Source organism: Perca flavescens, chromosome 14 (genome assembly GCF_004354835.1).
Source record: "Perca flavescens isolate YP-PL-M2 chromosome 14, PFLA_1.0, whole genome shotgun sequence".
In the NCBI taxonomy this organism is placed as follows: Eukaryota; Metazoa; Chordata; class Actinopteri; order Perciformes; family Percidae; genus Perca; species Perca flavescens.
Window position 1 is genome coordinate 16899312 of NC_041344.1, and position 12175 is coordinate 16911486.

Sequence of the window (12175 nt, forward strand, 5' to 3'; positions counted from 1 at the left end):
TTTAACATTATAGAGTTATAGGAGAAGAGGGAGAGATGAAGGAGGTTTGGTTTGGTGCAGGTCAGATTTCAAGCTGAATTACGGTCCAGGGGTAATGGTGAGTTAAAATACAATTATACTAATATTACATTGACACACATACTTGAAGTGCAATTTTAATTAGTTAAGTGCAACCAAATTCAACTTAAAGGGACACTTCACCAATCATGACCATGCTCCGTTTACTTGTCACAAGGAGTACTGTGTGAGAACAGTTGCATCATGTCCTCTGTGGCTCTGAATGGAGCTTTCTAAAAGTCTGAAAAAATAACCCTAATGATGTCATAATGTGTTATAATATATAAGCAGTGTTATCTCAGATTTGGCTTGACAATTCAAATTTAATACAGATGCCTAAAATAAAGTCTGGGTCAAAGTCCACAGCTCTCAACCTTTCCAGTCAGGTAAGACATTAAATGGGATGGTGTTGCTGAACCTCCTGACCCACATATTGTGCCATCCTGCAGGGTATCCCAGCAGGGGCAACAGGTTTATGGACAGTCTCTGTTCATGTATGTTTCTGCAACTTTACTAGTATCACTGTTTGGCATTTTTTAATAACCCAAAAAAGTAAAATAGGCTATCTATGGCCTGGGTTATTTTAAAACACTATCTTATTATTATTATTATTATTATTATTATTGTTATTATTATTATTATTAGTAGTAGTAGTAGTAGTAGTAGTAGTAATAGTAGTAGTAGTAATATTGTTATAATTTCATTATATTGTAGGGCAGTAATAGAAGGAGAGGGATAGTAGCAGTAGTAGTGGTGTTGAAAAGGGCTCTTATTTTGAAATCCTCCACATACCCTTGTAGTTCTTCCTGGTTCAAGAGCAGAGGGAAATCAAACAAGGATCACTTGTGAGTACACTCCGGTCCATTCCCAATTTTTGCAAGTTTTTAAGGTCCTACTGATTCTCATTAATCGTGACTTGAATGTGTCACTGATTGTTGTTGGTAACAGTTCAGAATCGGAAAAGGATTTATTGCCAAGTAAGTAACACTTATAGGAAATTGCCTTGGTGGTTGGTGGCTTGGTGCATACATAAACATGAACATATTAAACAATAATATGAATAAACCATAAATACAGAAACGATTTACATAAAAAATAGCTGTTTAACATTATCAAAAAATAGGCTGAAGTTTATGTCATTAATGAGAATGGATTTGACTATAGAGGCAAGGCAACTTCATTTATATAGCACATTTCAGCAACAATGCAATTCAAAGTGCTTTAAATAAAACATTAAACAGCAATTAAAACAATTAAATACATTAATTAAAGGGAATAGAAAATAAAAACAAGCTATAATAGAATAGGACAGGTATAAAATACAAGAATAAAAGTTATAGTGCAGTGTTAGAAATGAACATGTTTCTGTAGGTCATGGATGGGCCGGGGCATTTTCAGACACCATATACTCCACCTCTGTCCCCTCTTTGACTTGTGTTTTATCCCATCAGGTAATGGAGGACAACAAGCCATGGGCTCTGATCTCAGAGGTGGGCGGACAAGGTTACATTGAAGAGGTTACTGACATAATGAAACAACACTTCCAAATAATCTGCCACAAAGACTTCCTTCAAAACCCTCTGCTGCACGGTCCTAAAATCCAAGCCATGTTTGTGTGGAACGCCCTTCCTGCACCCGAGCCTGCGCTGCTCAGTTCACTTCCCTCACTGAAGGTGGTCGCCAACGGAGGAGTGGGCATCGACCACCTGGATGTGTCGTACATCACCAGTCTGGGAGTGAAGGTGACCAACACGCCTGGTGTGGTGAGCGATGCCACTGCTGATATTGCAATGGGTCTGCTTCTGGCATCGGCACGCAATATCGTTGAAGGTCAGTCAAGAACAAAATCATACATACATTTTCTTATAAGGGCTTTACAATCTGAAGGATGCCATGTATCCTAAGACTCCCGAGGTCAAAGTTTAATTGAATCCTTACAATTACAAAACTAAGACTTTTCCACTTACACGGCTTTGAGAGCAAGTCTGACAAAAAAACTAAACATTATGTGCTCATACATTTTTTGTCACAGGAGGCCAAACAAGAGGTAGTATGCTTCTCAATGTGGTAGGCCTATTGGTCATAAAAAACTGAAAAAAAAAACTTTTTAAGGGAATGTCCTGATTTTCCATAGGTCACCAAATAGCCGTTAACCCAAACACCACGCATAAACAATGCCAGATGGGAGTTGAAGTCACAGGGTCAACTCTGGGAATTATTGGAATGGGACACATTGGCTGCAAAATTGCTCAAAGAGGCAAAGGATTTGACATGAAGATTGTGTATCACAACCGGAGCAGGAGGTAAAAGTTTTATGACAAAATAGTTCTTTTAGTTCATTTAGAAATGTCATATCAAATACAGGGTTAATTCCTGAAACTATACCTGTTGTACAGCCAAAAATAAAGTTAGGGGAAATAATATGTCAAGATCCAATAATGGACGAAAAAAGCTTTGCCAATGTCTGTACTCACTAGGCTACTATAACCAGATATTATAAAGCAATGAATAAATGAGACGGTGGTAAATGGTCAGCTTCATCTTTTCTATGTGCTGTTTAGGAATGTTGAAGATGAGCAGGCAGTGGGTGCGAGTTACCATGACAACATGGATGACCTGCTGAAAGCATCAGACTTCGTCGTGCTGGCGGTCAACCTGACCCCTGAAACCACAGGCCTGATCAGCCACAGAGAGCTGTCCCTCATGAAACCCACAGCAACCCTGGTCAACATCAGCAGAGGTGAGGATAACGCGTTTCCTAGACTTTACTAATCTTGGTTAAAGAATTACAAACACTACTGTGACGTTATTCTGAAACACTGATGTTTAATGCATTTGTGGACCCTTCATGCCTCAGGTCTGGTTGTGGACCAGGATGCTTTAGTCAAGGCTCTGCAGTCTGGAACAATTCGTGCGGCGGCATTAGACGTGACTCACCCTGAACCTCTACCAAGGTCTCACCACACTCTCCAATCACGTTCATTAAAATGAGACTGTGTAACTTTTGAAAGAAGAACATTCTTCCTCTTTGAATTGTTATTTTTTATTTTTATTTTTTTACCCATGAGCAATAAAACACACTTTTGCTCTGTTCAGTACACTAAGGAGTTTTGCTACTACAGTCTTCCTTTAGATTTTAAAAAAATGATGCGGTGTAACATTACTGAGTCAATACCCAGCAAAAGTTACATAGTCTCACTTAACTGTACAAATATTAACCTTGTCACATCAATAGATCACAGAGGACCACAGTATGTAGGCTGCTGGCAAACAAGTTTCATACATATCAAAGTCAGTTTCATTCATAAATATAAAATAAGATACAATAGTTTTCATTTTGGGGTCAAGAAGGTTTCTTTTTGTATTTCTACTACATGTATAAATTATTATGTCAATTTTCTTCAAAGCTGCTGCTAGGCAGTGTTTTTATGGATCAAATGTATGAGAAAGATGTCACTTGTCACGAGCGTACAGAGAATTATCACCCTGCAGCTCTGTACAGCTCTACGACGTTTTTAGCGTCTTTTAGCTAATAGTGAAAAGGAAGCAGAATTTAACATTTGCCAACACTCAACCAACTCCTTACAACTCCTCTTCTTCATCTTGTGCAGGGATCATCCTCTCCTTGGCCTTCCTAATGTGCTGATCACCCCCCACGTTGGCACCAACACCTACACTACAACAAGAAGGATGGTGCAGAGGATGGTAGAAAATGCTGTGGCTGCACTGAAAGGCCAAACTATTCCCAATGAAGTCAAACCAAAATGACTTCACAACTGTCTGTAGCAAGAAGTGGTTTCCTATTGAAGAATGAAGTACATACATTAGCTGTTTGACCGTTCTGTCTAAAGCTCTGCCACAATTACTTTGATAAACATGATGATTTGTTATATTAAGATTAATAAAATGTATCAATTAGCACATTTAAAAATATAGTTTAATATCACTTGTCTGTAAACAACAATAAATGTTAGAAATTACATAATTACATGAGGATTTTAACGTTAAGTGCACTTTAGTGTAGCATAACAACTTAGTTATACTGAATGACGGTGACATTAAAATACAAAGTCTATGTACATGTTGAAAAAAAGAAAGAAAGATAATAAAGCTACCTCAAATTTTGCACCTTGCACACTTGACCTTCATGACCCCTACCAGATGTAAAACAAAGCACAACATGCTTGCAAATGTTCGTATTCTTTTAGATCTCCCACATATGAAATACATTTACTGCAAAAGTGGTTAAACTGACAGATATCGGTACACCCCATAAATAACATTAATTTAAAATAAAGCCAAGGTGAAAGGAAGATGATACACCTGAAATCAAGTCATTTCTTAATGCAAGCTCTGATTGACCCCTAATTCAGTGTAACAATGGACAGGGGGTTCCTCTACATGTGTGACAAAAACGTGAAAGAATTTAATTATCTTGATGCATTGAGGAAATAGAGTACTACAAACACATAGGTACAATAAGCGGAAATTCTGAAATGGACATTCTACAGTAGGCTACTTTTACTTTTGATACTTTAAGTATATTTTGATAATCATACCTTTACTTTTTACCCTTTGCAGTAAATCCTTACATATATATTATTATTATTATTATTATTTGTATTGGTAGTAGTAGTAGCAGTAGTAGTAGTGTAAATGTAGTAGTTGTGTTTAAAATTGTAATGTTTAAAATTTAGGGGGAAGGGATTTTTTTTTTATTATTATTCATTCATTCAGAATACAAATATACAAACAAACAAAGCATATATATAAATCCTCGGGTCGAGCATATAAACAAACCTAGAAGCTTATACATAACAAATCGACATAAGAATAAAATAAAATAAGAGAAAATAAATACAAATAAATAGAAGGGGCTATCTCAACTTAAGTTAAGAGTCTCAAGTAAATAAATCAATTCAAGGGCTTTTTTTTTTTTTTTTTTTCCTTAACCCGTCTCAATGACTTACACAAAAGATTTAACTCATTCTTCCAATGGATCAGGGAGTGCTTGGTCTTAAAATATCTATGTATGTATGTATAAAATCTTTTCCTAAAAGCACCAAATTGTTGAGAACAAAATCTACCTTCTTATCTTCAACAAAAACACCAGACTTTATATTCTTCACTGTCAGAGGTAGTATCTCAATTTCCCTGGTCTGTAACCAGCTCTGCAGATTTTTCCAGAAGGATTGCACCGACTCACACACAAAAAATACATGTTCTAGATTTTCAATTTCCTTTTCACAAAAAACACAGTTATTAATATCAAAATCAAACTCTTAAAAATTTGTTTGTTGGGTAGATTTCATTTAAAATTTTAAAATGTACCTCTTTAACCTTCGGAAGAAGAGGAAATGAGACATAACTTTTCCTTATTTTCTTAACCTCTCCATCACCAAATTCTTTCAACATATATTTTCTTCTTACTGGATTAGCATAATATTCCTTTAATAGAATATTTCTAATAACTTTGTTGGTACATTTATAATCACAGAAATCAATTCCTTCAATGCCAAGCTGCCTCAGACCAGGAGAAACTTTGCAGTACCTAATGTCTTCGCTCACCATTGATTTCAGAGACATTGGTATAGCTTTCAACCATCTATCATAACGCATAACATTGCATTGAAGTTGATATTTGTGCTGTAACACAAATCCATTACTGTCCATAAAATTAGCAATTGCCCAGATTCCTTTGGATTTCCATTCACTCATATACACAGATTTTCTGCTTATCAATATGTATCTATTATTCCAAACTGGAGTATTATGAGGTGTAAAATTATGTTTGTAGATTAACTTCCAATAGAGTAGGACCTGCTGATGGAAAGCAGAACGTTCAAAATCACATCACAGAAGAAAGTCTATCCCCCATTTTTGAAAATATTAAATTGGGAACAATGAACCAAAATGCCTATTATTAATAAAAGATTTTAACCATTTCAATTTCAAGACACCATTCATTCACAAATCAATCGCATTCGCACCTCCATCTTCATAGTTTTTAACCATGTCGATTTTCCTTATGTACTGACATTTGTTTCTCCATATGAAATTAAAATTGACCTTGTTTATGGCTTTGATCATATTTATAGAGATGGGTAAGGAGAAGGCCGGGTAAATAAGTCTGGATAAGCTGTCAATTTTGGATAATAGAACTCTCCCAAAAAGTGTGAAATCTCTCTGCAGTCACCTATTTAAGATTAATTTACACTTGTTTTGTTCCATACATTCATTTTGTCTGACGTTTTCTTATCCTTGGAAATAGGCATAGGATCATTGACATAGGAGAAGGGAGTTGCAGATCTCTACTACGCAAGAAATCTTTGTGGAGCTGCAGTTTGACCGTTAATATGCCTGATTGTAATAGAAACTCCTAAAACGCTATTTCAAATATTTATCCTAAAGGAGATACATAGACCGATAAACACAAATTGGGACAGCCGTTACAGACCTTTACTAAATATTGTTTTCAGAAATAAACCTTCACAGATACATTTTACTCAGGCATTCACAGGAGGCCCTAAAGTCGCTCAATCATCAACAATCGACGCCGAGTCAGAAGGTCCTCACAAGCAGCAAGCCAGCAAGAAGGCATCAAAATAGAAGTGAAAACTTCCTTGAGAATATAGTAATATTACATTCAAATCTCTTACTCAGCAGCTGTTTGGCTCTGTGTGTCTGGTAGCTAAACGCCACCATGTTTATCTCTTCGCAAAACTCAGCGCCCTCCTTCAAAGATTTCACCCTCGTCATGGTGAGTGACACATCTGGAGTTTGTGGTTTCACTTGGACAGAGGCAGAAATATAGCCAAGTGGTGATTTCATGGTTGCCTTGTACAGTGTGTGTTATTAACGAGTCAGTGCTTACGCCTTGTAGTTTTATTTTAGACGCAAGGTCTTACCGGACAAATATGCGGCAAAGTTTTGTCAGTGCCAGTTTGCTATATGGATGGAGGTGGGGGGCATATTGTGACAGTTACATTAAAGAAAGAAACCCCCACCCGATTATTATAAAAATACAGATTCTTCAAGTCCCAAAAGATGGTAGTTTTTGTTATTTAATGGGACCAGAGTCAAGTCCAAGTCATGTCAATTTTATTTACATATATAGCCCAGAATCACAGATTAGAGGTTAGGTTAGAATACTCCATTACAAATCAAAGTCCTGCATAGTAAAAGTTAAAGTACGAGCGTATCAAAAGTACTCAATGCAGATAAGTGGCACTTGGGACTGTTATACTGTCAAATGTTATATCATTAGATTATTATGTATTTACATTTATGTTATCACCATTTACCTTTTTATATAGGGCTGCAATTTGTTACTAAACCATGAAATGCAGCTGGATTTTTGCACGGAAAAAATAATAAAACAATTCATACTTTTATTCTCCCCACCAGCCAGCTGTGGCTGTTGGTAATGTGGGCCAGCTGGCTGTGGACCTCATTGTGTCCACTCTCAACATGAGCAGAGTTGGCTACATACACACAGACTGTCTCATTCCCATGACTGGAAACAACCCGTACGCCACCTGCAAAGAAGATGCTGAGGAGCTGCACACCCCTGCAGAAGGTACCATCTAAGTAAATGTGCACATTTCATCCGTGAAGTATGTTCTCTATTAAACCAGCACTGAGGGCCTGCTTGAGATACTTTGTTATCCGTTCAATTCTGCTAATATAACTAATACTAACTTTAATTTGTCTTTGAAAGTATAGTTTGCTGATCTGCATGTGTAGCCAAAAACACTGATCTGTACTGAAAGTTATTAGTGTTAAATGTGTTGTACTGTTTGATAAACAGGCAATGTCTCCTGTCAGTGTCTTCTGGTCCAGTGGTCTTATTGTGTTACTCTACATTCTCCCAAAGTCATTGGTTGTCAAAGACTAAAATGAAGACTGAATGGTGCTTCTTTGCCGAATAGACCAAAACAGGGTCTCAGTGGGTGTCGGCACACTGTGAATAAATTGTGAGACGTGTCAGCAGTGTAATTTGTCACTACTGTGAAGTTAAAAAGAAACCCAACACATTCAAAAAACTAACCCACAATTAATCTGTTAACCTTATCTCATCAACAGTTTACACAGCGGCAGAACTGAAGATTGCAGTTCTTCAAATCAGGGCGCCAATTATTCAGGTAAAACCACAGTCTGTAAAGAGAACATGAACTAAATACAGTGGTGTGAAAAAGTGTTTGCCCCCTTCCTCATTTCCTGTTCCTTTGCATGTTTGTCACACTTAAGTGTTTCGGAACATCAAACCAATTTAAACAATAGTCAAGGACAACACAAGTAAACACAAAATGCAATTTGTAAATGAAGGTGTTTATCATTAAAGGAGAAAAAAAATCCAAACCATCATGGCCCTGTGTGAAAAAGTGATTGCCCCCTAAACCTAATAACTGGTTGGGCCACCCTTAGCAGCAACAACTGCAACCAAGCGTTTGCGATAACGTGCAATGAGGCTTTTACAGCGTCCTGGAGGAATTTTGGCCCACTCATCTTTGCAGAATTGTCCTAATTCAGTTACATTAGAGGGTTTTCGAGCATGAACGGCCTTTTTAAGGTCATACCACAACATCTCAATAGGATTCAGGTCAGGACTTTGGCTAGGCCACTCCAAAGTCTTCATTTTGTTTTTCTTCAGCCATTCGGTGGTGGACTTGCTGGTGTGTTTAGGATCATTGTCCTGCTGCAGAACCCAAGTTCGTTTCAGCTTGAGTACACGAACAGATGGTCGGACATTCTCCTTCAGGATCTCTTGGTAGACAGCAGAATTCATAGTTCCTTTTATCACGGCAAGTCTTCCAGGTCCTGAAGCAGCAAAACAGCCCCAGACCATCACACTGCCACCACCATATTTTTACAGTTGGTATAATGTTCTTTTTATGAAATGCAGTGTTCCTTCTACGCCAGATATACTTGGACACACACCTTCCAAAGAGTTCCACTTTTTTGTCTCATCGGTCCACAGAATGTTGTCCCAAAAGTCTTGGGGATCATCAAGATGTGTTCTGGAGAAATTGAGACGAGCTTTGATGTTCTTTTTTGCTCAGCAGTGGTTTTCTCCTTGGAACTCTGCCATGCAGGCCATTTTTGCCCAGTCTTTTCCTGATGGTGGAGGCATGAACGCTGACCTTAACTGAGGCAAGTGAGGCCTGCAGTTCTTTGGACGTTGTTGTGGGGTCTTTTGTGACCTCTTGGATGAGTCGTCGCTGCGCTCTTGGGGTAATTTTGGGCGGCCGGCCACTCCTGGGAAGGTTCACCACTGTTCCATGTCTTCGCCATTTGTGGATAATGGCTCTCACTGTGGTTCGCTGGATTCCCAAAGCTTTGGAAATGGCTTTATAACCCTTTCCAGACTGATAGATCTCAATTACTTTCTTTCTCAATTGTTCCTGAATTTCTTTGGGTCTCGGCATGATGTGTAGCTTTTAAGGATCTTCTGGTGGACCTTACTGTGTCAAGCAGCTCCTATTTAAGTGATGCCTTGATTGTGAACAGGTGTGGCAATAATCAGGCCTGGGTGTGGCTAGAGAAATTGAACTCAGGTGTGGACAACCACAGTTATAGTATGTTTTAACAAGGGGGGCAATCACTTTTTCACACAGGGCCATGATGGTTTGGATTTTTTTTCTCCTTTAATAATAAACACCTTCATTTACAAATTGCATTTTGTGTTTACTTGTGTTGTCCTTGACTTTTGTTTAAATTGGTTTGATGTTCCGAAACACTTAAGTGTGACACACATGCAAAGGAACAGGAAATGAGGAAGGGGGCAAACACTTTTTCACACCACTGTATTTATTTATGATGATGATGTAGTTTGTGTTTCCATGGACCTAGAATGGAGTGGGTGTATTTAGTGTATTTGTGGCTCGAACCTTTGTTTTAATTGCAGACAAAATCCCAAAAGTTCCGTCAGTTGCTCGTGTCTTGGATCAAAGCCAGCGAGTTCTCCAGGACTGTAGTTCTGTCCAGCAGCCACGCCTACCAGAGGGACGACCAACAGCTGCAAAGGTACTTTCAACCATGGACTTGACATCATTGCTGCATTTCTTTGTCTTTTCTGTTTGCAGTGATCTCTGCTAACATATTTGTGTCCATGTTAGCACTCCTTTGAGGTACCTGGTCACTCCGTCCCTGCTGAAGGTGAGTGCGGATGCTTTGAAGGAGCTTGGCTGGAAGGAGATGGAGCGAGTGTCAGCCTTCCCAGGATTGACAGACGCCAACACAGAGCAACGCCTCTACATCCCCGGAGGAGGAATAACCAAAGGACTTTACACAGACAGGTACCGAGAATGAGCTGCATCTGCCTGTTGGCAACTTCATAATCATGATTTATCTGAAAGAACACAAAGATACATTTTAGATGGATTATTTGTGTGCATTTTTATTTATTTTTAAAGTTAAAAAGTGAGACATTTCAGAGGTTCTAAGAAGTACAAATAGGGTTGCAACTGTCCTGTCTATGAGACAGGAGTCATGGTTCTGTATAATCAACCAAATACAGCAACAAACTGAACATTGAGCCAGTTATGTTGCATCCTGATATAATTTACTCATTAAATGCAGTCATAATTGTTCACCAGCTTTGTGTGTGTGTGTGTGTGTGTGTGTGTGTGTGTGTGTGTGTGTGTGTGTGTGTGTGTGTGTGTGTGTGTGTGTGTGTGTGTGTGTGTGTGTGTGTGTGTGTGTGTGTGTGTGGCAAGCAGCATGTGACGTGTTACCATGTGATGACTGTTGACGTCTACAGTATATTCTCTCTCATAATAACAAGATGCTCAGTCATAATTATGAAAAAGTTGCCCTTCTGTACAATTCTAACATACTGCTACTGGATAATATCAAAACACACTTTCTCTACTACAATATTTTTTTAATTCATCACGCTGAAACCACCCCGTAATAGGTTTTTATCAGGGGTGTTTTATTGTGTTTGACCATGTGTGCTGGATGTTGTGTTCAGCTGTGCAGAGGATCTCCCTCTGGCCGTGCTGCTGCTCTTCTGTTCAGAAGGCGACAACATCCCAGATGCCTTCACGCTTGTCAACCACCTCAACAACTGGCTTCATCTGCTGGAAAATCCTGTAAGAGCAGACAGCCTTATATGCACAGTTAATTTACAGAGCCACTTATACTTTTCAGTACATTAAGAAAAAAACTTGCAGAGACTTTAAGAAAAGTATTCTGTCACGGTGGACAACATGCTTAGTTTGTTTCAAAACTCACTATATACTATAATGTGTGATATACGACTATTACTTTCTAATTATGGTTTTGTCTGATTCTCATTTCAGAGCCAAAAGTCCAACAAATGGAAGATCCCAACTTCCTGGAGTCTTCTTTTTGGCAGCGGTATCCCTCCAGCACTGTTTTGATAAACACATATTTAGTTTTTGCTAGTTTAGCTTATAATTAGCTTCTGGGAACTGCAGCAAAGTCTTATATATGTATTATATTGAGTTTACTTGGTCTGGATCTAAAACTTAGTTGTAAACTGACCCCGCAAGAACCTTCCCACTCCTTTATTTTGATAATCTTTAAATGTACAAACATTACATCATGTACAGGAATTGACCCTAACGTGCACTTCTGGAATATTTCCTTGTATTGCAGCATTTAAATGTTTTTTCCAATAAAACATTGCGATAAGAATCCGTGTGAATTTATTTAATGATTAAGACTTTGTTACCCTCATCGGACCCTGCCCCCGCCCGCCTAACTGAAAGTAGTTGGCCAGGTTCCATTCTGTATTCCTGGCAGTCACACCTCTCTGTAATTTGATTCCTTTCTACAAACATGTTACAACAACTTCATAGTGGTAACAAGGCAGAACTATGATTAATAAGTTTACTTTGAAAGGCTGTTCTGTCAAGTTTGTGGTTTTCCTTTCTGTTTGCATCATTGTCTTGGGTGGTTTCTGTGTAGCACTGCTTGTGGGAAAGGAATGGTCTGCAATTTTAAGGGGGAATCATAAAATGAAGATTCAGTTCTGCTTCGCCTAAAAATCTATTTAAAATATTACATATATTATACCATTAACAAATATTTGCTTAGAAACAGTTAAGGGAATATAATTTCTATCCTAAAAGTATTTTTAGAGGAATAG

The 12175-nt window shown here is 38.2% G+C and overlaps 2 protein-coding genes across 3 annotated transcripts; both read left to right on the forward strand.

The window, feature by feature from the left end:
* Positions 1 to 820: 820 nt before the first annotated feature.
* LOC114568315 (probable 2-ketogluconate reductase) lies at positions 821 to 4190 on the forward strand. 2 transcript variants are annotated; one of them, XM_028597868.1, is made up of 6 exons: positions 821 to 902; positions 1509 to 1887; positions 2192 to 2360; positions 2619 to 2797; positions 2915 to 3011; positions 3669 to 4190. In XM_028597868.1, the coding sequence occupies exons 2-6, from the start codon at positions 1512 to 1514 to the stop codon at positions 3823 to 3825; spliced, it is 978 nt and encodes a 325-aa protein (XP_028453669.1). In that variant the 5' UTR covers positions 821 to 902; positions 1509 to 1511; the 3' UTR covers positions 3826 to 4190. The 2 variants fall into 2 exon arrangements, with proteins under 2 accessions (XP_028453669.1, XP_028453671.1); XM_028597870.1 differs by having other exon boundaries at positions 880 to 1034.
* Positions 4191 to 6607: 2417 nt separating this feature from the next.
* psmg2 (proteasome (prosome, macropain) assembly chaperone 2) lies at positions 6608 to 11721 on the forward strand. The gene is made up of 7 exons (XM_028597067.1): positions 6608 to 6817; positions 7465 to 7636; positions 8143 to 8201; positions 9965 to 10083; positions 10176 to 10355; positions 11033 to 11153; positions 11364 to 11721. Exons 1-7 carry the CDS (start codon positions 6761 to 6763, stop codon positions 11442 to 11444), a joined length of 789 nt encoding a protein of 262 aa, XP_028452868.1. The 5' UTR covers positions 6608 to 6760; the 3' UTR covers positions 11445 to 11721.
* Positions 11722 to 12175: the final 454 nt, after the last annotated feature.

Coding starts and splice junctions, on each gene's coding strand:
- LOC114568315 (XM_028597868.1), top strand. CDS start 1,512: ATGGAGGACAACAAGCCATGGGCTCTGATCTCAGAGGTGGGCGGACAA. Junction 2,798..2,914: donor CCTGGTCAACATCAGCAGAG/GTGAGGATAACG, acceptor TTCATGCCTCAG/GTCTGGTTGTGGACCAGGAT. Junction 3,012..3,668: donor CACCCTGAACCTCTACCAAG/GTCTCACCACAC, acceptor CATCTTGTGCAG/GGATCATCCTCTCCTTGGCC.
- psmg2 (XM_028597067.1), top strand. CDS start 6,761: ATGTTTATCTCTTCGCAAAACTCAGCGCCCTCCTTCAAAGATTTCACC. Junction 8,202..9,964: donor TCAGGGCGCCAATTATTCAG/GTAAAACCACAG, acceptor TTTTAATTGCAG/ACAAAATCCCAAAAGTTCCG. Junction 10,084..10,175: donor GACGACCAACAGCTGCAAAG/GTACTTTCAACC, acceptor TGTCCATGTTAG/CACTCCTTTGAGGTACCTGG.